The 24866-nt window shown below is 42.1% G+C and overlaps 1 protein-coding gene and 1 long non-coding RNA gene across 2 annotated transcripts in view; one reads left to right on the top strand and one right to left on the bottom strand.

Annotated features, from left to right (window-relative positions):
• Positions 1-23902, top strand: part of LOC103481877 (uncharacterized) — a 114430-nt gene extending 90528 nt beyond the window's left edge. Inside the window, exon 4 of the long non-coding RNA XR_536353.1 lies at positions 23794-23902. This is a non-coding gene — a long non-coding RNA (uncharacterized LOC103481877). The remainder of the gene's footprint in view (positions 1-23793) is intronic.
• Positions 6966-24866, bottom strand: part of grid1b (glutamate receptor, ionotropic, delta 1b) — a 457252-nt gene continuing 439351 nt past the window's right edge. Inside the window, exons 15-17 of the mRNA XM_008437664.2 lie at positions 23911-24151; positions 17445-17583; positions 6966-13830 (exon numbers count right to left, since the gene is read on the bottom strand). Of these exons, the coding sequence (XP_008435886.1) occupies positions 13364-13830; positions 17445-17583; positions 23911-24151 (847 nt within the window). The 3' untranslated portion in view covers positions 6966-13363. The remainder of the gene's footprint in view (positions 13831-17444; positions 17584-23910; positions 24152-24866) is intronic.

Raw genomic sequence — 24866 nt, 5'->3', positions numbered from 1 at the left:
GGTGGAGAACTATGACGCTTGTCTCACATGAACGACGTAAAAGCCGGATAAAATACGACGTGACTGTTGTTCAGACTGCAGATGCTTTGAAAACAATCGCATATGTATCTGAATTAGAACCGCATGTGGAAGTGGCACAGATCGGATTCGTTTGAGGGGTGAAAAGATCGGAATTGGGTCGTTCAGATTGCCTTGAAAAAGCCCGATATGGGTCACGCATGTGCAAAACCAAACGGATTTGGGTTACAATTCGCCTGCTGTGCGAATGTAGTCGTAGACTGTACTGAATGGATGCAGGCACCTTAAAGATCAAACTCCTTGATGTTCAGTGTTTGGGTGCTAAACGTATTTCAAAGGCATGTGCGCCGCTTCTGCAAATTATAATTATACCAATTAAAACTCCCCGAAGCATGTCTCCATAACATGATTGCCGTAGCGACGTTCTAGAAAAGCCCCATCATGTCCGACATTCGAGGTTTCACACCTGGGCAACAACAGCTCAGCCTACAGCTTCACAGTTTTCTCATCAGTACATAYTCACCTTCATAGCAATTAAACAATAATAATGAGAATCTTCTGCTTGTCATTAAGTTACATAACACAGTTAATCCCTCTAATTACTCCCACATCAGCTCAGAATGACTTTCACTTCACTGCACGGTGTCGAAGTGCTGCAGGGCAGCTGCAGGCTTTGTTATGACGTTTTTTTTTTTTTTTTTTGTTTTTTTTAAACCGTGGTGCTCGAACCGACACGTTTAGCTGGAATGCAAAGTCACAGGATGCACCGGGAGATTGCTAATGAGAGGCTGTGCAGGACGCGTTTAGAGAAACGAAGACGTCACAGTGAGCAGCGGGAGAGGACAGAACAGGTTTTTCCTGAGAGGACACGACGGTCCGCAGCCTGCAGGAGGAATGTCGGCTGATGGGAGATGAAGTGGCAGGTGTGATTTTAACAGATGTCCATTTAGCGAGCAGCAGGACATGTACGGTGTCTCAAAAATTATCCGTACCACCGGAACACTTCTGCATTTGTCATGTTGCATCCAGAAGCTACATTGCTTTATATATATACTGTATATTTTTTGCTTGTTTTTACGACAGACCAACACAGCTGGACAGTGCTAATTTTTTGAGAAATCATACTTTGAAGATTTACTTACCAGCTGCAATGGAAGCTGTGAGTTTATTTCTCTGTAAGCTTTGCACATATGGACTGAAAGGTTATCAATTTCATTTTGCAAATGAGCTCAGACTCACTTCAGTTGGATGAAAAGCACCTGTGATAATCAGTTTTCTTGTTTAAYCACCAAAGTTAGGTTGAATCACGTTTACGATAAACTTCAGAAATTAGTCKGTTTCATAACAACTCGGCAGAAAAGTGAACACTCCCTATTCAAGGAGCCGTCATTGTCACAAAAACTGAGATTCTTCTTATATGTTTGTCAAGATGTAGGATTATTTAGGCTTACAAAGATAACTGACACTTCTACAAAATGGAAATATTGAGTAGTAATCACTGTTGGTTAAAATCCATCCATCCATCCATTTTCTTGCACCCTTATCCCTCAGTGGGGTCGGGAGGGGGGCTGGTGCCCATCTCCAGCTAGCGTACCGGGCAAGAGGCGGGGTACACCCTGGACAGGTTGCCAGTCTGTCGCAGGGCAACACAGAGATACACAGGACACATAACCATGCACACACACACTCACACCTAGGGGCAATTTGGAGAGGCCAATTAACCTGACAGTCATGTTTTTGGAYTGTGGGAGGAAACCGGAGTACCYSGAGAAAAYCCACGCATGCACAGGGAGAACATGCAAACTCCATGCAGAAAGACCGGGGCCGGGAATCAAACCCAGAACCTTCTTGCTGCAAGGCAACAGCTCTACCAACTGCRCCACTGTGCAGCCCTTGGTTAAAATCAAAACCCCCAAATTTGTAATTATTCAACTATTTTCTAACTACTGATTACTAGAGCAATAAATAAATACAGGGTTTACCCCCATTGTATTATAAGCCTGGCGGGTCACCAGGCTCTACACCAGCATCTTCAGTCAGAGGCTTCCAAAGATTCACTGTAATACAGATTGGTACAGGAGATCYTTCCTGCCCACAAGTATCAGCATCTACAACAACTCTTTGGAGATGATGGTAAATGAATTATATCAATATTGAATTTACCTCTGGRAATTGAATTGCCAGAGGGTCACAGTGTGTCATCTATGAATTATTTAAATGCATTGCAATCTCAAATTTCTRAATTTGAGGAAATTATTAGCAACTTCTCCAACAGAATTGTCGTTCTGAGATCACAAAAACAGAACTGACATAAAACAGGACCAGTTTTATTTGCTTTTATGTCAAACAGTCAGGGGAGAAAAAAAGTTCATTTTTTTCTGTATACAGTGTGTGTAAATATCTTGTTTCTGCTGTGGCTGCTGCATCTTTGAGTCGAGGGAAACCGAGCTCCCGGCACAAACCGGGTCATGGCCTTTCACAGACTCACAGGTTTAAATGTGTCACAGCTGCAGAGGAGAATAATGAAGGGAGAGGGGTAGGGTGCACTCTCTACAAACTTGACTTTGTGTTTCCTAACTCCCTTCRGGGCTTTTCGAGGCTCCTGCTGATTTATTTAGTCAAACAGGTGCTAACTTCAGTGACTTGAATCTAATGATGCAACACAAGAGGCTCCGACAGAAAACATGGCGCCTCAAGCGGATTTAATTTGCCCACCTGAGCTGTTCAATAACAGCATTTGATGGCTGGGAGTCTGCAGCTCGTTCAGTGCATCTGCATATTTATGGCAATAAAGCGGTTTCCATTTCATGCCTGTGTGACTTCAGAGTTTCTCCGCTCGGTAATCCGAGTGCACGGCTCCGCCGSGTTAACATAACCCCACGGCCTCCCGTTTGATTTATGAACACTGACCCCCTCTTCGTGCGTGACAGCGGCTCCGCCTGTAACCGTATAACGGCCCATTACTGCCCGCACAACTGGACACTTACATCCACATCAGCTTTTATTCCCTCCAGCTGCTCAACGTAAAGTAAGTAATGATGTGTTTTAACCAGAATGCGCAACGTTGCACCATGGATGATGTAAATTTAGCTGTTACGGTTTTAAATGGTATCTCATGGAGGTTTGATCAGGGCTAACCACTAAACAGACTTAATGCTGTTTTGTTTTGTGGAATCCACATTCATTTATCTTGGTTTAATTCACTTGATAAGCACTGAATATGAAAGTCATTCAAGAAATTACATTTAAAATATATAAAAGTACTTGTCAGCTTTTCTTAATTTTTAATATTTACTCGTACAATTGCATGGAGACAATTTGATTACTGTTTTTACTCTAATTTAAGGGAACTTTAAAACATGGTAGGAATATCTGGTCTCCTTGGGAACCAGAAATTAGAAGCTAAATAAAAAACTCCATGTGCAACTTTAATATTTATGCTGGGCTTTAGTTGAGACGCTAGCATCTCAACTTACTAAATTACTAAATGTAATTTTTTGTTCCATTATTCATTTGAAATAAAAGTACTTTAAACGATGCTAATTCCAGGATATTTTCTTAAATGACGTAAAATAATTGAAGAGCCTTGAAAATTGTGAGAAAATTTGTAATATTTTGTTATTTTTCGAAGTTCTCTGGACCGAATGACCGTTTTATAGGCTCAGAAATCAGCCAATTTAAACAAGATACACCTGCGGTGTCATTGACACGGTAATGAGTTATTAAGTCCAATAATTTTCTTAATACGAGAAATAAGAACCTTCTGTGGTGATCCCCACTTTTCAGACAGCAACACAAAACACAAGCGAAAAATAAACTACTTTGAGCAGGGCGGGAAAAAACCTTCAGAAAGACATTTATTAATTTATTTATTGACTGCGGAGAGGTTTATAAATGCCTGAGTAAGAAGAGAAAGGGCACAGAAATACCAGATGAAAGTGAACACAAATAATTGCACCAGTTGGAATTTTACGGACACTTTCCAATGTCCATATTTGTTAAGATTTGATCAAACAAGACAAACTTCATTTGTGTCCAGTTATTATTTAAATCCTATAATCAATACTCACCAAACTTCCTGCTAAAAGTGACCAGTTATTTAAATAAGTAGCAGAGGTAACTTCCAACCACGTTCAGTTAAAACTATTTGGGGGGCACATTTTAAACTTCAAACGAGACCCCTGCCTCATGCCGCCAGACCTGACTGCACATCCCTGGTACAGGGCATTAAATGATCAGAAGGAGGTCAGGCCGTTTCTAGTGTCCGACTGGCTGTTTACGCAAAAAAAAAAAAAAGTCACAATTTCGTGAGCCGGAGATTTCTCTGTGCATCTCAAAGGTGTTTAAAGCTGCACACAGCGCTGAAACTGTGACTGTAGAAGTTAAAATGCACTAAATGCAAAAATGTACTTTAATTCTAATGCAGTGGAATCCATAAACATAGCAGCAGCGTACGCCTCGGGATTGTTCCTCCAAACACACTGCATCTCACACAGCATGAGGACACGATGGATCAAAGGTGCAACTTATAAATCAGGCAGAAATCGCTCAACATCTTCCTCTCAGATATCTGCGACCTCTGCTGTCACCTCCTGTAACAGTCGTTTCGTCTGATCCCAGGAGTGAAACGCGACGCCAGCAGGGCGGCCTGCCAGCTGACTGATCAGATATTCTCACCGTCAGCCCCGTCAGTTTGTCTTCCCAACCAGGTGGCACATGTAACCATTTAGTCAAATCAGCCGGCCAACCTGTCCTCTGCCTGCTCCGACAGTCAGCGCCGTGACAGCCAAGTGTGGTGTGGATGAGTTAAAAGCCAGAGGACAGCTGGCATCCTACACATCTTGTTGTGTCGCTTTAAATCCTCCTGCCGGTGCGTCAGACTAAATCTTACCCCTAATTGACAGAGCAGAGGATGTTTTGTGCCAGGATGCAGCAGAGGGAGGGAGAGAGAGAGAGAGAGAGAGGAGAGAGAGAGAGAGAGAGAGGAGAGAGAGAGAGAGAGAGAGAGAGAGAGAGAGACGCGTTCAAACATTCATGTCTGCCTCCGTTCAGAGTTCTGCAGTGCTGAGCTAATGATGTGGCAGCAAGCAGAATGCTTGGCGGCGTGTCAAATATTTAAAAACAGCGCGCACGTATTCATATGCGGGAGGTCTAATAATCGACAGCTTTTTTTTCTTCTTTCCCCTCTCTACAATCTCAGAAACATTCAGAAAATATTTTCAATTATCAGCCGCTTCTTACCGAGTGAAGCTACATTGGTTTGAAGCAATGAGGCTTCTTTAATGTCACTCCTAGGCTCAGTTGTCATGTGTTTGAATAACATCTAGAGCCAATTTGCACACTGTGCTTCTTAATGTAAGACACGTCTGAGCAGGTGAGATGGAAGGTCAGAGAACATCCTTCAGGCTGAATATAAATCAGGGAGGGATGGAAACGAATACGCACAGTAGGAGAAGAAATGTTTCATTTGCTGTCAAATGTTAGATGCAGACATCCAGATATCATCCAGCTCAATTGAGATTAGTTTACTATAATCTGTTAGCACCTTACGATTAATTCGTGCCGGCTGATTGATCTGGTGTCGAGATGTCGTCTTTCATATAACAGCTGGAAAGATGGCAAATTATGAGTTTCGTAACTTTATTTTGTGCTCATTATCCCAACACGGAAACCTTGGAGTTTCATCAACTTATGGATTTTAACATGGTGTTGTACATATTCAGCTCTATAACTGAAGATCCCAACCCTCCACATTGCTTTCCGATACTTTCCGAGGGCGAAAAATATCAATATATATTGACAAATCGATTTATTTATACAGCCCTACTATCTATACTTTCTTTTTTTCCCTTATACTTTTTTCATCCTTTATTTTTACCATTTCATATTAACCCCAACAGCAAACTCCAACCCCGTCCATCACCCACTGGTTGATTCATCCAACTGTCATTTTGTGTCCTGCCTTCATTCATGCCAACCCACACACCTACAGATCCATCCATCCATCCATCCATCCATCCATCCATCCATCCATCCATCCATCCATCCATCCATCCCCTCAATTGATCCATACATTCCATTCAACTATCTGCCCATCTAACTCTCCAGCCATCAATGCTACCCACACCCGTCATCAACTCTATCATCACCCACCGACTCATCCAATTTCCGGCTCATGTCAGAGTGTATCTATTTATACCACTGGTCAAATAATTCAGATTGCATGCTATGGGACTGCTGAAAAGTCTAAGTAAATTCCCCTTTTTTTTTTCCAGACTCTTAAGGGTACATTTACACCAGTCCTGTTTAGTCCCACTTTCACTGAACTCTAGTTCATTTTCTCAGAAAGTCCTGTTCGTTTGGGGAGCTGTGAATGCCCAATCGAACTCTGGTCCACCTAAAAACAAAGACCTCAGTTCAGTTGAACTCTGGCGCGGTTCAAATGTACAGTGAACAAGAAACCGCTCTGAAAGCGGGGCATTTTAGGTAACTACAACCAAGACAAATAAGCAAGTAGAGTGCTAGACTCGCGATGACAAGAAGGAAATCCTACAATCACTAAACTTTCATGCTGCTCCATTTTTCTTAGGGAAAGAAAATTGCACTCAGTCTCTTCTTCAGAGGGTTTTGTGTCGCTTCGTTCAGTGGTTTTTGGTGCAGCTCTACCATTATGCCAACCCACACCCATCCTAACTCATCAGTTGTTTTTGTACACAAAGTGAACAGGTTTTTCAAAGGGCTTAGTTAGTGTTAAACAGTGCAGTGTGAAAGCTAACCGCACCAGCTGAAAATATAACAAATGTTGCAAATGTCTCCTGAAGATAGTTTGCAAAAGGAACAAAAAAAAAAAACATCAAAATATATTTTATCACATTTTATGGGGCTATTCGCTAAACATCTTTGTGCTCACCCGACAAGAATCTAGTCATTGACACGCCAGACAAACAAATGTGTAAACCATATTTCTTTATTAAAGATTAAGAAACTCCAAGCAGCATATTCATAAATAAAATAAGGATTTCCCTCAGAGATGGACTCGTGACAGACGGTCAGCTTTAACAGTTCGTGTCATCGTCTCGTTTCAGGGCGCTGGAGTTTGAACAGAAAATCCACCTCTGCGTATCTGACCAACCGTAACCTCAGGGTCTTCACTCAGTCGGGATGTGAAGCACAGATAGAAAGGCAAACCGAAACACAAGATCAACTACTGACACCGATAGAAAACATCAATGTGGAGTCTGTTTGAGACRGGAGTTGAAAACCTTCTAGCGGATAAAAACACGTGGATCCACTTCGACCGATCCACTTTAGCACAGTGATATGCCCTGCCTACTGAAGAAGTACCCACTTTTCAAATATTTAAAAATATTCATGGATATCTAATCAGCACAAAATATAACTAAATGAGTAAAAAGCTGAACATGACGAATCCCCTAATTTTCACTTGGTTCTGCCACTCATCTCAGTCTGAGTTCAAAGAAGAGATAATGAGATGATGATGAAACTAAAACTGTTATTTTAGTTCTAAATCACCACAATAACCCTCTTGATTAACACCAGTTACATTTGTACTACAAGGTTATCAGACTGTAGTATGACACGTTTTACATTTTCCGGCACATGAATTTCTCATTTGGTCCTCGTCACACCTTAAAATTAGATTAATACCACCTCAGATTAACAACAACACATTGGGTAATTTAATAATTATTTAGAAAACAAACTAAATTATTAAAGCGCTGTGTGGAAGCTCTATGTTCACTCTGACTTAACAGTTTATAGATTCACTTTAGACACCAATAACTTTGATTTCCTGTCTGATTTTGTGCCCCACTCTTCTTTCAATTCACCGAACTTCATGCTAAGTCCACCTCTCTGAAACATAATTGCGGGACATTTAAACAAGATGAGGTCTAGACTTTGACTGAACCACAGCAACAGCTTGATTCTTCTGTTTTGGCCATTCTCTTGTACTTTTTGTTTTTGTCTTTGTTTGGCATCATTATACTGCTGATGACCATGTTTGAAACAGGCTTCAGCTGTCAGACTGATGGCCTTACATTTGTCTCTAGAAAACATTGGTGCACAGCAGAGTTCATGGTTCAGCCATCAACTGTGAAGTGTCCAGAGCCTGTGGCTGTAAGACAAGTCCCACATCCCCTCCACCACAGCGCTGTTATGCAGTGTTTTGTTTCCTCTAAACATGGTGAAGTGAGTCATAGTGGAGCATCTCTACTTTGGTCTGCTCTTTTCAAAGGAAGGTTGCAGATAGACCTCGATTCCTTGATGTCTATTGTTGGGAACATGGCCAATTGTTCAAATGTTCTTTATTTAGGAACAATGTCTTTCTTGGTAGAATGATGGAATTCAACATTTGTAGTTGTGACCTAAATTACACCCGAGTGCACTACATCGCAAAGTCTGTGGGACGTAAAACATTTCGCTCAGGTCGGGTATGGGTCTCTGCGATAATCCCAGCCAGAGCTTAGGCTGCAGCCAGAGCTTAGGCTGCAGCCAGATTGTACGAAGAATGTGGCAGGTCAAATCATGAATGGAAGAAGAAAGGTGACTAGGACGTAAAGCTTGTTTTAAAGAGATACAGTGAAGAGAGATCTGGTGTTTTCCCTGTGTGAATAATTCAACTTTTCAGGATACAAAAATCTGCTTTGATATCCTAGTGAGTAGTCCCTTGATTCTTTTTTTCTGTCCGCTCTCCATTCACCTCTCTTCTTCATGTGTATAAACCAGTGTGCCATCTAAAGAGCTATAGTGAAGAGTCAGTTGAGGTTGAGTTGAAATTATAGTGGACCCCAAGTATTCCTTAAGGGTAGGAAAATCCAGTGATCTTTGAGATCCCCTCTAAAACTCTTTATAATTGCCTGTTTTGTTATATCAAACACAAAATGTACCTTAATATACATTAATTCACACAGTTTAAATGATGATAGCGCTACTGCAGAAACTTAACATCGTCCGTATCTCTGCTCTTGGGAGTTACAACTAGTCAGTGCCAAGGGAAACAAACGGTGCTTCTGGATTGGCTGCCTTGCAGACTTCAACCAATAGTTGTGCACCTTGGTAATTCAGCTTCCTAAGCTTTCTTCAAAATGTTTTGATAGTCTCTATGAAAACACTCATCAAGCGGGCAAAGTTTCCACAAGTAATTTGGAGTTTTACAGAATATACTGAACAGGGACTAGGCAGGAGTTCACTGCAGTTTAAATAAGAGGATGGGCTTGTCTGGGAGGCTGAAGTGGCTCATGTACACAGGCAGATACATTGGTAATTTTAAGCAAATATTGCCAATATTGCACGCTCCCTCCAAAATCTATTGAGAACAGGAAGGTTGGGCATAGCTGTCCAGTATTGAATGGTGGCATTCATCTTAGTTTAAGACCTGTTGAGGACTAAATCATGTCTTAGATGCTCCCGAACTGATAAATGAGCAAATGAAGAGAAGTATTTTCTTTCCAAATTGTGAGTCGTCTTCAACGGTGCCTTCACACCACCTAGCTTGTTTTTCCAAACACATTTCTGAAACAGTCTGTTTTGCATTAATCTCAGTCTATTAGCTTTGATTTGTGAACACATTATCTTACTTTTTATGAAATCATCTTTACCTTGCTCTGATCTGTTCATCTTCAAGGTAGCTGATAAATTCACAGTTTAATCAGTAAAATGCACAGGTTCTGAATGGCCACATTTCAGACATGATTGTCTTTTTTTTTGTTTTTGATTGAATTCAAAACCGTCTTGAGAATTTTTCTTCATATGGGCTTGAGTGTTTGTGTCGATGAAGGAAATTCCAGCAAAAAGAGTAAAGCGATGCAGTACGGTGGCCTAAAAGACTCTAGTTAGTATCTTATCAAACCCCAATTGCTTAGATACAAAACGGGTTTTACTGTAATTCATCTACAATCTTCGTCCTTGTCAAGGTGGACAAGTGGAGACAACACAAAAAGAAACAAGCAGTTTAAATAACATCAATATCATCAACAAAACATAGAACGTCTTGTTTTTAGATTTGTGGGATACATCTACTTTCTGCAGCAGAAAAAAATTAAAATAAAAAAATCAAACCTGATGTCCCATCTCCAGAAAGGAGGCCCTTCGTTCCTGCAAGTCAAAGTCTCTATTTCTTCTTTTCCGCATTAGCGCATGAGGAATGGGAAACCCGTCAAAGGCGAGTCGGTCTGCTTCTTGCTGCTTTCTGGCTGTTAATGTCCTGAAAACTCTACCGTGAGCGATCAGCAGGCTTCCAAACAGCCCACTCTGGCAAATGAAAATGAAGTCAAAACTCATTAGGCCTATAAATGCACATTAATCGCACTTATGACAGCAAAAATGCCGGGGGTGAAGTGTGGGCTTTAGATTTCCTCTTAAACAGTTTTCTTTCAAGGCTCGTTATGATATTCTGAGAGAGAAGAAGTAGAAGAAAAAGAAAAAAAAACATTCGGCAAACGTGGTAAAACTTCCTCTGTTTTACGAGTAGCTGTGGGGTATGGCACCTGCTGAATCGCCTCCATCGTGAGCCTGTGATTGCACTTTGGATAATGACGCTCTCCGTCATCCCCTCAGGTGATAATGGACCTCATTAGGAATGACTTGTGGGAATATGAGGCCTCGGTCATTTTGCCCTCCTTCCTGATAAGAATAACTACTGAGAAAAACCTCAATACAAGTGACAATAACTTCTCTGGTAGAAAAAAAAACACATTTATATCATTTTAATATTCTGGTTAATTACACTAAGCTAAAGGTGAGAGACTCTTAGGCTGTGCTCACAACTAGCCACTGCTGTCTGATACTTTTGTTTCACATTTGCATAATAACTCAAGATCGGGTCGTTTTCTGCAAGCTTTGGCATACTGGGGCTGGAATTGTGTTTACAGCTCAATTTGATCAGAAAAAAAATATTCCATCCAAGTTCCAGTTGACAGAAATGGGCTTTTTTGTCTGCATTGTTGATCACCTGCAACATTTTATGGACTAACCCCAACTGTGTCGGTTCTTAATGGCTGGATTTATAGGTTGGAAATGAAACTTCTGGCAATTAAAAAGAAAATGCCATGTTTTTTTTATTTTTTTGTTTTTTCAACATCTGGTAAGTTTGGAAATATTTGGAGCTTTAATTTGATAGTTTCACACATGGCCTCAAGAATGCTGATGACGGATTTTCTTAGAACAACAAAGGTTCTTTGAAATTCAGTCAGATGAATACAAATATGAACATTTTTAAACCACTACTTGATAAGGTATTCCAGGTTCTTCCTATTGATTAAAGTAATATTGAACCATAATTGGGAACCTCCTAGCAGCTGACTGATAGTCCTACCAGAGCAGATAGCCTGATAACCAGCTAATAGTTCATGTTTCTCTATAAGAAACAGAGTTATATATACTATTGTGAAAAAGAAGCCCAATATTTTTTCCATTCTATATATCTGGTTAAGCCAATGTATGCGGTTCATCTTGGATGGATGTGGAGGATGAGCAACAGGAATAAATGTTACAGTCTGGTTTTAAAGCGTTTATATCAGCAAAATCCCATTCCAGCCCTCAAGGGCAGATGCCTGGCAGGTTTAAGATGGGTCGGGTCCAACTCCAATTGCTGAATTACCTTCTCAGCACGCCGTCCAGCTCTGCAGAGACCCTCTAATAAACTATTCATTTGAAGTGGGATTGTTGAATTAGGGAAACATCCAAAACATTCAGGACTCCAGCTGCTCAGGCCTCGGATTTGGGAAAACTAAAATGGATCTAGTCATTCTTTTTAGTTTGAATTTGGTTGTGCAGATACCGTCGCCACAAGACGGTAAAACCTGTTTTAAAGAGTAGTAAACATGTAGGAAACAAATCATATTGCTGATGCTTAATATTTGATTATCAAGTCAGGTTGTTAGCTTCTTACCGGGATTAGAAACACAATCATGCTTTATACTTTAGCAGATTATTCTATTAAAATGTGTAGGGAGGTGTTGATTGTCAGGTTCTTCTTGGTGAAATACTGAAAAAAAAATGACTTCCTTGCTCCATTGGTTAAATGCAACAAAATTAAGAACTCTTATTGGAATATAGCATCTTCATTTAAGGGCATTTGAGTAAAAGAAAGGATAAAAGTTTCAGGCATGTACATCTATGCATTAATTGTAATCAGTTTCTGCTTTCTGCATCAAGCACCCTCTCCTTTGTTTTGTCATATTCCAGAGGGGAGAAAAAAAAGAAATGGTGATCAGTCAAAATCAGTCAGTTAGCTTTGATAAACCCGATCAGCACATCTCTAAACAAGTCAAAGCTGGATATATTCCACTTGAAGGGCAAATTTTCTTGATTATATTGTAAAAACCCAAATTGTCGCCTTCGTCCACTAATTAGAAACCTGAAGGGACCCAAAGTCTAACAGCGATAAAGTCAAAGTTTTCCCTCGAATTACAAGCAGCGTCTGTGATCACAGCCTGAAGTCTTCACCTTTTCTTGCTCCACTATTCCTTTCATTCATCTTTTTAAAAAGTGACGGCAAATAGAAAATGTCCATATAAACAATGTATTCATTTGTGTGAAACAAAAACATCTCTTCCTCATACAAACACCGTTTACAGTGGACGTAACAAAAAAAGAACAGATGTTGACCTTAGCTTTGAAAAGAAAAGAAAAAAAAAAACAAGTCTATTTTTAGTAACACAAATGGGGGAAAAGTGACCATTTTTGTCCGATGCGTCTGAAGGTATACTGGATATAGGTTTGGTACAGAGGTGCATAACAGTGGGTGTCCAACACTACAACGTCCCCTACAGCAGTGCATCATGGGTAGTCGTTTTACACTGATGAGTTGTGGCGAGAGACATCGTTTAATTTCGGCACTTAGAAAACAATCACGATGAAATCCGCGTCATTGTTTTTAATTGAACAAAATTTACAAAGCCATTCAAACAGTCAGAACGTTTCATCAATGTATAGATATAGATTTTTTATCTTTTTTGTGTTTTATAACTCAACTTCAAAAATTGAGAATATTCAAAATACACTTTGACCTCACTCATTGTCTCGATATTTACAGATATGTACAGAAAAAAATTACAGCCCGCCCAGAACCCGTCTGCCCGCCCCGGGCCCCTCCCTCGCGCCCCACAAACCCCACATATACCCATTTTTTTTCACCTCTTTTAAACGTATTCTCTGAACAGATGGTAGGATACAAAATGTTTTTAATTTATACATGTTTTTCCCTTCTAAAGCTGCCCAACCCACCTCCCATGCCGACCTGGGTAAAGTCCAGAGCGGCCGCCACCCGCACCCCTCGACCCCCGTCCCATCCTGTCTCTATATGGATGTACTGTGGGAGGGATCAATGGCTTCGGGTATGGGTCCTGCGGAGACTGCCTGGTAGGACATTGGCATGGGTGTCTTGCCAGGGCTCTGCCGGAAGAGCCCCCCGTTGGGAGCCCGGTGTTTGCACTGCATGGTGCCGCTGAGGCTGGTGCTGCTGAGAGGGTGGTGCGGGGGCAACGTGGTGCTGCCAGGGCCCTGGGACGGGGGCAGTGTCCTGCCTAGGGTCCCCCCATGGTGAGGGTGGGGAAGAGGGGGAGGTGGGGGTCCCTCCCCGGGCAGGTAGGTGGTCACAGTGAGGGCCGAGGGCGGGTAGTCCCGCACGGACTCCGGCCCCGGTACCAGAGAGGCCTGGCTGGGCTGCATGCTGCCGATGTCCAGCGCAGAGATCTCGATAGAGGGACCGGGGATCTGCTTGTGGGCCAAGTCCTCGTCCAAAAGACTGTTCATACGACGATGCACCTGTTCCAGATTCACCTCCTTGTCCTACAAGAGGAGGGAGGTGGGGTGGAGGAGGAGGACAGAGGGGAGACAGGGGGAGAAAGGGAGGGGAGGAGGGACACAGAGGCTGAGATTGGCGATGGGCCGGTTTCTCCGACTGATTCAGCTCTGCTGATGCTCCATGCATTCCTAATCAGGCAGTGTTTGTGACGGACGCCAGCTGATTGACTGACTCCATTCAGTGGTTTGGGTTGAAAAGCCCAGTGAAAGCTGAGGCCACAAGAACCAATATGTGTGTGTACTTTGAAATCAAACTTGGCCAGTGAGTATTAAATGTTTGATGCGTGGAGTAGGGGGGGGGGGAGAAGAAGAAAAAAACCCATAACAATCCTGGGGCCAAACTGACAGGCAGGAGCTTGTTGGAGAGCTGTCTGCGGTTGCTTAGCTTCTTGCTAAACATGATGGCTCTTTTATTCCTCCTTAAAAGATTTATCAAAACCTTCATGTGTCAGATAAACACATAAAAGTTTAAGCTTTTCAGATTTATGACTGTTTCTCCAGGTTTTTCTCTCCCCTCCGTGGCGTGCGTTTCCTCCCTGCCCTTGGAGCCGATCGGCTCCGTGCAGCAGGACTGCCGAATCGGTTCCCTATCAGAACAATTTAATCAAAACATTGGCTGACGCTGCATCTCCCACTGATTGCAGTCATGCATACTTGTTAGGCATTAATAGACACTTCAGTGTTTCTCTGTTGAACCGCAGGTCTGCTTCAGTACACTGGGTTAAGGGAAGGTAAAGGACAAACAGGCGGGGGTGAGAGGAGGAGGGAGTGAGAGAGGGAAGGCATGACCCGCATATTAAGCAGGCCTGGGGGCTTTGAGTCCAGATTTTCCTTCATGGATGTTTGTTCGCCGCATGTGCAGTCACAGCGCAGCCACTCGGCGTTTGGGGAGAATTTAAAGCAACTTTATTCACTTTCCAACAAGCACACGAGGTCAGTTCCTGAACACGAGCCCCGTTCGGCTCCAGGATCAGATTCAACTCGACAAACGGTATTAGTCACACTGACACAATGCAATTGTTACATCCGCACTCCGTATTAAGGCGCACACGTTCAGGTCCCGTCTTGTTTCAGAGGCACAATGTTTTACACATAACCAAGGCATGCACCCCCAGCCCCTACCCCTCAACCCCGCCTGTAGCAGCCTTTCTACAGCATTGTTTTTCCTCTGGTAAAAAATGAGTTAAGAATCCAGAGGCGTTCCTACCTAAATGTTGCAAAGATCTAAATTTAAAGCAGCAAGGTGTCGGTGAGGACTTCGCAAAGACCCGCTTTCAACTTTTGCTGATAGAAGGTGTTGCTCGAGCAGGCTGCAGGTGCGTTTGAATGATCCCACTCGAGTCTCGAAGAACAGCTCTCTGAGCCAATTAAAACATCTCAGCCCTGGTTATTCTTCTGGCAGACTGGCACCTCATTAAAAATATGTTGGTTTTTTTTTGGGAGCGTCAGGTTGGGAGCCAGCCAAGATAAATAGATGCCCGGGATTAAACCTCAGCCGGTTGTTAAAAGTCGGACAGGCGATGTAAGTGCAGATGGAGAGGGGTGGGGGGGGGGAACAACAACAACAACAAAAAAAAACAAAACAACAGCTGTGTGAAAGCCTCCATTAATTTTGAAAACAAACAACTCCAGTAATAAGGGGTCCCAGTGGGAGGGCATTTGAAATCGTTTTGCCTCCTGCCACTTTGTAAATACAGTAACCGTGGAGTGGTTTGTGCTCAAAAGCGATAAGGAGAGTTTCTGATTGGTTCTGGCTCGTTGTAGATTCGAGTGGTCTTGTGAAATATTTTAACTCTTCACCAGAGGAGCCGTTTCTTAACTGGCCCATTGCCTCACATCAACCTTTACTGTGCTGTCACTATCTCTGAGATGATGATCTATCTTCTCTTTGGGTGCCAAGCAAAATATCCCTCTCTCCAAAGAAATAGTGCTTTTTACAGATGCCTAAAAAAAATAAAAGACAAATGAACTTGTTACTCTATTTCAGGGGAACCCGAATTTGTGGTATTTGAGATTGTTTTTTTTGTTGTTGTTGTTTTTTGGAACTGCGTATATACAATCTTGTATAATTGATAGCAATGATAAAAAAAAATTAGACAGTCTAACCCACAGTAGCTATCAGCTATATAAACTTTTTATGGTAGAATTTGGCAGAAAAAAAAACATTGAAGAAAAAGAAAGCTTTTGTCAAAGACTGATGTTGCTAATGTAAATAAAGCTTGTGATGTTTTTTTTTTTTTTACATTCACACCTCGGATGCCTTGATTGTCAGATATATTTAGGCAAAATGTTTTTTATAATAACTCTGTTTTCGTGTTATGAGTTTAATCTTCAGATCCATAATTTCCATTCAAAATAATTAGACACAGATTACAGGGGAAGGTGGGAAGGAATACCTCTGTGTCACTAAATAGATGCATAATACAAGCAGAGGTCATGTTAGGAATAGTGTAAGGCTTTACATCAACAGTAAATGGAAAGGCAATAAAATCTGCAACAACCTATGTAAGAGTACTTGTTTCTGCATTGCTTCAGGATATAAACAAAGCGTTACCAAAAACAGAAGAAATCTGTAAACTGACATCCCTCCCAACCCCCCAATAAAGCTGTGGTAGCTAATTATTTTTACTTTATGTTTTTTTAATCCTAAAAGTAAATTGATTTTTTTAGTAAGCCATTTTCAGTTTTTTTCACCATTAGGAGGAAGGATCTCTTGCAAAGGTTTGAAGAGCGGTGGGTTTTGAAGTAGTTATCGACTGAAGAGAACTTCCTGAAGGAAAACTGATTTTTTTTGTTTGTTTTCTTTTGTTTAAGGTCTCATAATGAAACACCAGTGGTTGCAGCAGATTCTCCAAGTTGGTCAAGTTGGTTGTCTTGTTAGTAGACAACCAAAGCAGGTTTGTTCCCCTACTGGCAAAACCTTTTTAGTCCAGGTTTGCCCACTGGGTTAAAAAAAAGCCTTACACTCCCCACCACACCTCATAAAGCAAATATACTCTACTAGATCTTGTTCCTATAAGAACCGAGCTTGCCTTAAAGCACGGTTTAATGCTAACACGTTCAGCATTTGTTCACCAATCCTGAAACAGCAGCGAGAAAGGTCAGAGGTGAGCCGTTTGAAATTCATTCACACACTTAAAAGATGATCAAACAAAACATAAAAGAGGGGGGAAAAAACACAAAAATAATGCAACAACCAGGAGGGGTTCTCATGGAGGAAGGATCACTGTGGCTGGTGAGATGATCCCAGTCAGTGTCTGATGAACAGAGGAGACTGGTAAAAAGTTTAGGTTGTTGTGTTATAATTCGCTGCTGCTAAAAAACTAACTGAAAACCACTTTTTGGAAACGTTTATATTTAAAATTTCCAAGAAATTAGTTTAATTTCTCCTAACTGATGGAAGTGTTTTAGGTGAATACTGGGCTTGATTTAAGATTAAGAACTGGAAGATTTGCTCGCCTCAATCAGCACATTTCTGCTCAGATTATACCAGAAATAAGTCCACCTAAAATAAAAAAACAAAGAGCTCTGCGACGGCACAGAAATCGATCATTTTGTTCGGGTTTATTCAGATGGTTGCATATGAGCTCTAATCTGACCTGTATCAATTGCTTCTGCTTCATCCCAGCCTCTCTCTCTGTCTGTCCAAATGTCCCTCCTCCCCTCCGATGAAGCAGTTGTAATGTCATTATATGTCAATGGACCAGAAACCCTTGCCAGTCTGTAATCCTTAGTGACCTGCACGAGATCATAGACAGTCAAGTGTAAATAGGGAGATGAAGAGGAGAGGTGAAGAGAGGGAGAGGAGAGAGAAGACGGGTGTCCACATTGACATATAATCTGCAGCATGACGTGACACAGTGACAGCAACAGGTAGGAGTTAAAGAGACAAGGGCGCTAAAGGCCGACACAGAATTGCCTGCTCACACTTTAGTTTATGGATCCACATCAAAAGCTTCATCCAGTCACTTGACAGAGGTCACATGGTGCAGATCTATTCTGCCTGTGGCTGGAGATGAAACTCAGCCCATGTCCTGACACCACAACACACAGCATACACTACAGGTTCATGCTACAGGGGTCTGACAGCTGGTTTGGTTTTAGATCCTGATGACCCGTCAAGATCACAACCCCTCGTGTTGTATAATTGCTGCGTTCTGTCCAAATGTGATTCAGAATGCTGACAAAGCTTTTGACTTAAAATGCCAAAAACTTATCTTTATTATACTTTAGACGTAAAGCAAGTGGTTGGGGTTGAGCAACTGTTCTTTTGGGGAATAACACGTGAGCAAGATTCAATGGAGGGTCCAACGTTTGTTGTCTCCTGGCATTATGGCAGTTCTGTGATTAATAGGATATGCAGATCTATGAAGAAGATTGTTCTGGCATCGTTATGGGTCTGGTCAAATATTTGACTCTGCCCTGAACTGTGCAGGTTGGGTAAAAGTCCATTTGTCAGTAAAGTCTGGTTCATTTGGGGATGTGTGAATGTGCAATCGAGCTCTGATGTGGACCAAGAAAAGGCGAACTCTGGTCCACCTAAAAATCTATGTCTCAGTTTGAAGTGAACTCTGGCTCAATTCAGATGCATATGTGGATGTAGACTGCTTTAAAAGCAGGAAGCGAACTACACCACAGGATCTTTTGGGTAGATAAATCTAGCGGTAGAAGGAGAAATGGCTTGTAGTCTTTTACCAAAGACGAAACAAAAATCCTACAACCGCTAAAATCTGATGCTACTCCATTTTTGTTGGCAGTTTGAGAAGAAGGAAAATGCAAACATGTTTTCTTCTGAGGTTTTYATGTCGCTTCCTTTGGTAGTTTTTGGTGCAGCGCCACCACAGGCATGGGGGAGGGGAACAGGTTTTACAATTGGTCTGTATTGTTTGACACAATAAAATAACCCAAAATTGTGTGTGAGAGAGAGAGGGAGAGCGAGAACTGCTGCAGCTCAAAATATAAAACAGACGYTGCCATTTTGGTCCCCAATTGAACCAAGTCTASTGGACTCACCCTAAAATATGCAACGCATGGGTATTTGATGGCCAGGGGTGGGAATCGCAGCTCTAGATGTTGGCGAGTGAGAAAATGCAATATTTTTATCCGACTCTTACTCAAAATGTAAAGTGTCTTCAAAACATACACTGAAGGAATATCCATAAATGGTTTTAGGTGCTTTGAGTGACATCCCCACACTTATCCTGGAGGCATTTCTGGAGTGGAAAGCATGAACATTAGCGTGTTAAACATAAAAAGGAAAACTACTAGGAAGAGCACTTGGTTAAATTGCTGTCATTTTAAAGCCTCCAGCCCCTTGACTTTAATTTGTGTCTGAACCCTGGTGAAACATCGGGAAATAGAAGGCAGATTCTCCTACATTCTGATGGCTGAAATGCTGCTAGCTTTAAACATGAAGCAGCTGCTCACGCACACGAGTTGGTTCAAAAAATAGGTTTTTGATGTTCCTCTCATTGTGCGGTCTACATTGGTCCTCTGGAGGAAGCAACATTTGCACATCCAAGGCTGGACAAGAGGTCAGAGGGCGCAAATTTACAGGGAAATTTTTATTCAGGAAGATGTGGTTGGCATGTGTGGGTGTCTTGACATGCATTTTTGCTAAGATGGAAAGATATTTTTATTTATCTTGTTTAAAAGAACTTGTGAGAAAGTTTTCTCAGGTTTATGCGGCTCAACACCAGGTGATTCTGGCAGCGGAGGATGTCAGTTCCAGCTTCCTCCGGCACATTAAGCGTTTTGGGCTCTGAACCCAACCCTGTCTCTGGTTACGTCACGTCAGTTTTAGTGAAAGGACTTTTCAGAGGACAGTAGGGTCCTCTTGATACTAAAACTAATATTCTTGCAATTTTTGAAGGCACAGAACAGCAAATACTATTAAAATGTGAGTAAAACATGAGTACCCATTTAGAAATAAATATGTGATATAAAAGTGTTACTTCCATCTGTTGCAAAACTGATGGACAAGACTGTGGCATGTTTTAGAAGCGTTAACATTTCAGACTGTAAGAATTTTTTTTTCATTATGTTAAATGCTATTTTCATGCTATGTTAGCCACCRAAGGTAACAAATTTCATTTCACTGTATGCATTTGGCATTAGTCAATATGTGATTACCTTACCATGTCAGTTTATAATAAAAATCAAAGCACAACTCTGTGCTTTAGGTCATCAATGACATTAATTAACCCCTTAACCCTCACCCCTGGAAAATACAATGGAAAAACTGCACACGGGTGTTCAGCTGCACGTTAAGGGGTTTTAAGGGACTTGATGGCATGCGCTGCTAACTTTTCATCTTGTTGGAGTTCTCAAACACATTTCATACTGTTAATTACTGGATTTTATTTGAAGATCTCATTAGCTATTGAAATACTGTATAAGAGTGTGGGGTTTTTTTTGTGTGCTTGTCACCTAAATACTGGTCCACAGACAAAACCAGCTCTCCATGGAAGCAGCACATGGCTCTGGGTCAAAGGCGTAGACACATCAGCTGCTGTTGCACAAGTCAGTCAAACCCTGTKTAACCCTGTTTTAGTCACCTGAATAAGGGGGTCTTGTTGTTGAAAGACCTCTGGGGTAACACTGAAGATCCCACTGTATTCCTGCATGTATTCTACTACCGTAAAAATGAACTCACATCGTCCAAAAATGAAAAAGAACTCGAACTTTTACAGATTTGACAAAAATTGTCTTTGCCAGATATAAAATCAGCTGAGTCCTGACCCAGCTGAAGAAAACAGAGACTGTTTTTTTTTTTTTTTATCTTTGAAAGGCGCTATACAAATCAAATTTAGCTTACTTACTTGCACACAGCTGTGAGACTAATAGAGCAGCTTAGGACCTATTGTTCTTTTAGAACTCACGTCTTTACATGGATCGGCTATCTGAAACATTTAACCAGCTTTTGTCCTAATCCGTCTGATAAACACGTAATGGGACGTTTTACCCTCGCTGCGGCTCGGCTAACGTCCAGGTCATCGTTATCGGTTTACTGTCAAGATAATTCATTTACTGAAGCTAATTGCATGTTTAATTAGCCTCTGTTTAATTCTCGTTACATAAAACTGTGGAACTTAATCAGACTCTGTGAGTGGATTCAAGAACATGTCTAAATGGTGCCATCCCCATTTCTTTTGTGTGACACACAAGCTCCCTTTATTTTCTAATTAAATCTGATTGAACGCGTGGCTCGCTCATTGAGGGTTAGTGCATCTGAGCAAGTGAACAGACAGATGACTTGACTGTTAAAGAAACTGATACGCGGCGGCAGTGAAATCTGATGTTGTAATGAGGCCTGCATTCAGTTCAACAGCTCTGTCGCTAAATGATGCTGCATGGGTTTCTGTTGACGTGCATCCATTTCTTCTGTTGCACTGCACTTATTCACCACTTTTAAACCTGAAAGGCATTGCAGCTATGACAYGATTTTTTGCAGATGGTTGACTGCGCGTGTAATCGTAGAAATTTTCATTTTTGAGGAAGAACCTATTCTGCAGCTTATGTTGGTTTATCGGCAATGTTATGTCAACGCAAGAGTGCACATTAATGGTAAGCTCCTCGAGGGAATCTTAGATTGCCTGGAGTTTTCAGAACGCTATTAAGAGTGAGTCTTGCAGGGCCTTGTACTAAACTTATTGAATTCCGTTTGGGTGTACTTTTTAAGGAGTGTTAGTGTTCTGATTGATTTCTGCAGCCCAGCTTTAAGAGTAAGCACCTGCGTTGTCTCTGCTCCCGAGGTTGTTAATCAGAAGAGTGCAACAGCATATATTAGCAAACTGCTTAAAGTCTCAGGCCAGGCAGATGTTTTGATCAGTAGCTCTTTGGAGTTGGAGTCCTTGTTATATATTATATATTATTATTTGTGTCTGACCTAGAAGTCCTTCAATCATAAAAATCAGGCTCCTAAGCTGAAAGAATGAACATGTGATGCTGACACACAAAAGGGTACTACAATGCTAAATATCTTTAAAGAAGAACCTTTCTAGTCTTTGAAATCAGTAGGAAAGCGCCTCTAGTATATTTTAAACTCTATTTCCCAAAACGTGCAAATCTGGCGTATGGATTTTCTGGTAGAATAATATCACGGTGGCGAATAGCAGTGAATTTAAAATGGCCGCACTAGCGCCGAGACAACTTTACAACTTCATCACGCCCGTACAAGACTGGCAGCTCTCCAAGACGGTCATTGTACGGCACTGTGGCTGCTATGTGCATTGCGTCCAGCATCGCTCTAGCCAAAAGAATATCAGCAGTATCTGGAAAAAAAACAAAGATCATACTGTTCATGCTAAAGTACCTATACCAAGATCAAACATTTCTTACATAAAAACATGGAATAAGCCGAGCCAACTGGGCCAAACAGCAAACAAGTAGAAGTTGTGAATGAGTTTTTAGAACTGTAGTCTGCCTGCAGCTGAGTAATGGCAGCGGTGGGAGTGAACAAAGCCGTTCAGTGTGTGTTTTCCACGCTTCCAAATAATGAACTAACACTAACAGCCATCTTGTTTAGGTTGGCATTTCTCTCTTCGGGGTTGAGGACGGTTGTTTACGGCGCAGGTGATTTCCGGTCAGCTTCAAAGCCTTGAATGTTAGCGACTGGGTACAATTTCAAACTTCAACAGAGTCCATGTTGCAGCAAACAACCGTTTCTGAATAGCCAAGGGTCCAAAAAGGACTGTTTTCTTTTTTTTTTTAAAGAGGCTAGATTGTATCCGTCTTGTTTTTTATCATTCTGATAAAAAAATGGGTCAAAGGAAAAACTCTGAAAGAGCTTCAGCTATGTGTAAAGCCACAACAAAAGACTACAGGACGTAAATAATAAAAAGAAGAGGAATAAATTAAAATTCCTGTCGTCTGGCAACACACACATTTACCAGAATAGACTAATGCGTAAATGCTCACAGCCGAGCTGCAGAAGAATGCTTGTTTTCTTGTTTGCTTGCTTTAGTCATCACAGAAAAGCCCCGACGGTGCCATGTTGAGCTCTCCGCTCGCCTTCATTTCTTTTTCTTTTTTTTTCTTTTCTTATAGCAGCAAGTCCTTCCAAAACTCAAGGGCCACTCAGGGATTTGTGCTAATTATATCACATTAAAGTTGATCCTCATCAGGCGTCTTTGACAACTTGCGAAAATATAACCACAACATAGAACCATTTATTATCCATCAGGCACTTATTAAGATGGGTTTCAGCAATAAGAACAAATATTTGGACACCACTTGATGGCGTAACTGCTAATGGAAACTGCTTTATGACTGTTTTTGTCTCCTGATATCTCAGTAAAATTGAAAATGTCCATAAGCATTAAAAAGGTTTCATTGTTTGACACCGTTATCCCCGGCAGCCTGAGCAATCACTCATTTTCTTGGCTAATTATCACCTCCTTTCAGAACCCTTAGGTTAGGGAAATTACCAAAGCTTTACTACAGAAAATGGCTTTGTAACAATAATTCAACAGCGGCTCTTAAATGGTTAGAAAGGCGTCGCCGTGGGGACCGATCATTAAAGCCTGTGGTGCACGCTGTGCTTTAGTGAGAGTGAAGGTTTGCCGGCAAACATGCAGGATGTGTCGGAAGGCAGAACCTGGCGTGTTGAGCTAATGAGGGGAAGCACTGATAAGTTGCTTTATGGGCGAATTAGTAGAAGTAATGGGGTTGGGTGGAGTATGCTGTGTGCTCCTTGTGGCTTGGAGAATTTGAGCTATAAAAATAGCCGAAGTCCTTGTTTAGGACAAGGTGAGAGGGGAGTGATGGACGGATAAAAGAAAAAAAATGAAGCGGGTTAAATCATAAGAGACCAAATTTGATTTCAATTAGTGGCCTGGGCTAATGAGGCACAGAGCATGTCGACCTAACTCTGTCCTGCCTTGCCTCTTCCTCTGTCCCCCAGCCTTCCTCCGCTAACGCTACCAACCCTAAATCTCTCCTCTACAGCTGGGTGTACTGGAGCTCCACTAAGTCGGGGCTCGCGTCTGCGGCTGGATCCTTAAAGTAGAGTGTGGCAGTGTCTTCCCCCCGCTGGCCCGTCCGCCGGGCCCTATGCTCGGTCACCTCTTTGGGCTGCTCCTGCCGGCAGCGGTTGCTGTTCCACCAGGCTTCCAATCCGGCCACGAGGCAGGCCAGCAAGAGGCCGGCGGCCAGGATGCAGAAGATGCCAGCGAAGCTGTGCAGCTTGAGGGAGCGGCCGTCGGGATGGGCGCTGGCGTGGCTGCTGAGGTCGCAGCGGCCAGTGCGCGGCCACCACTTCTGCTTCATGATGTCCAGGTCGCCTTTCTCCTGCAGCTCCAAGATCCTGAGGGAGACAACAGGAATGCCACAGAGACGTTTTAGTCCACTTCCCGTTGCTTCGTGTGGCTACTGGTTTACAGTACATGAAATGAAATAAGTACTGGGCACAATGTTATTCTCAATAAATACATTTCTGATCATGACTGCAGGTTGGTAACAACCCAAATAATCCACACAAATAAACCCATCTGTGAATTAAGTTAGAAGTCTGACGGAAAGGTTCAGAGCAATCCTTTTGAAAATCATCCATGTCAGAGCTGTGGGTCTAAACATCAGATATGCCGTTTCTGAAATAAAGCAGGAGGTAATCAGGCCATAAAACCAGAGCCTAATGTGACGTGTTTAATCGGCTCAGCTCAGTGTCAACACGCTGAAGGTCAGCGCACAGTGGCTTCCATTCTCAGTCTCTCCTCTAAACACCCCGAGGACAAAACAGTTTAGCAGCACAAATTCAGCAGAAACTACAAAGTCTGCGAAGGTTCTTAGTGGCCGGATTATCAGGCAGACAGCCGGCAATGGAGGTAGCACAGCAGTTGTGGGATGTGGTATTAACATGATGGTTGGGAACGCGGAGATAATGGCTTCTACGGCGAACAATAGCCCTGCCCTCATTCTAACACTCAGACACATTATCTCTTCGAGTCCCAGAGCGTTRCGCCGAGGAGATGCCTCCGGCTGTTGGACGCCMACTGAACCGGGGCCGGGCCCAGAGCGGAAAA

This window comes from Poecilia reticulata, linkage group LG19 (genome assembly GCF_000633615.1).
Source record: "Poecilia reticulata strain Guanapo linkage group LG19, Guppy_female_1.0+MT, whole genome shotgun sequence".
Classification (NCBI taxonomy): Eukaryota; Metazoa; Chordata; class Actinopteri; order Cyprinodontiformes; family Poeciliidae; genus Poecilia; species Poecilia reticulata.
Note: the sequence above shows the minus strand (reverse complement) of the source record. Positions and strands in the feature narration are given on the sequence as shown.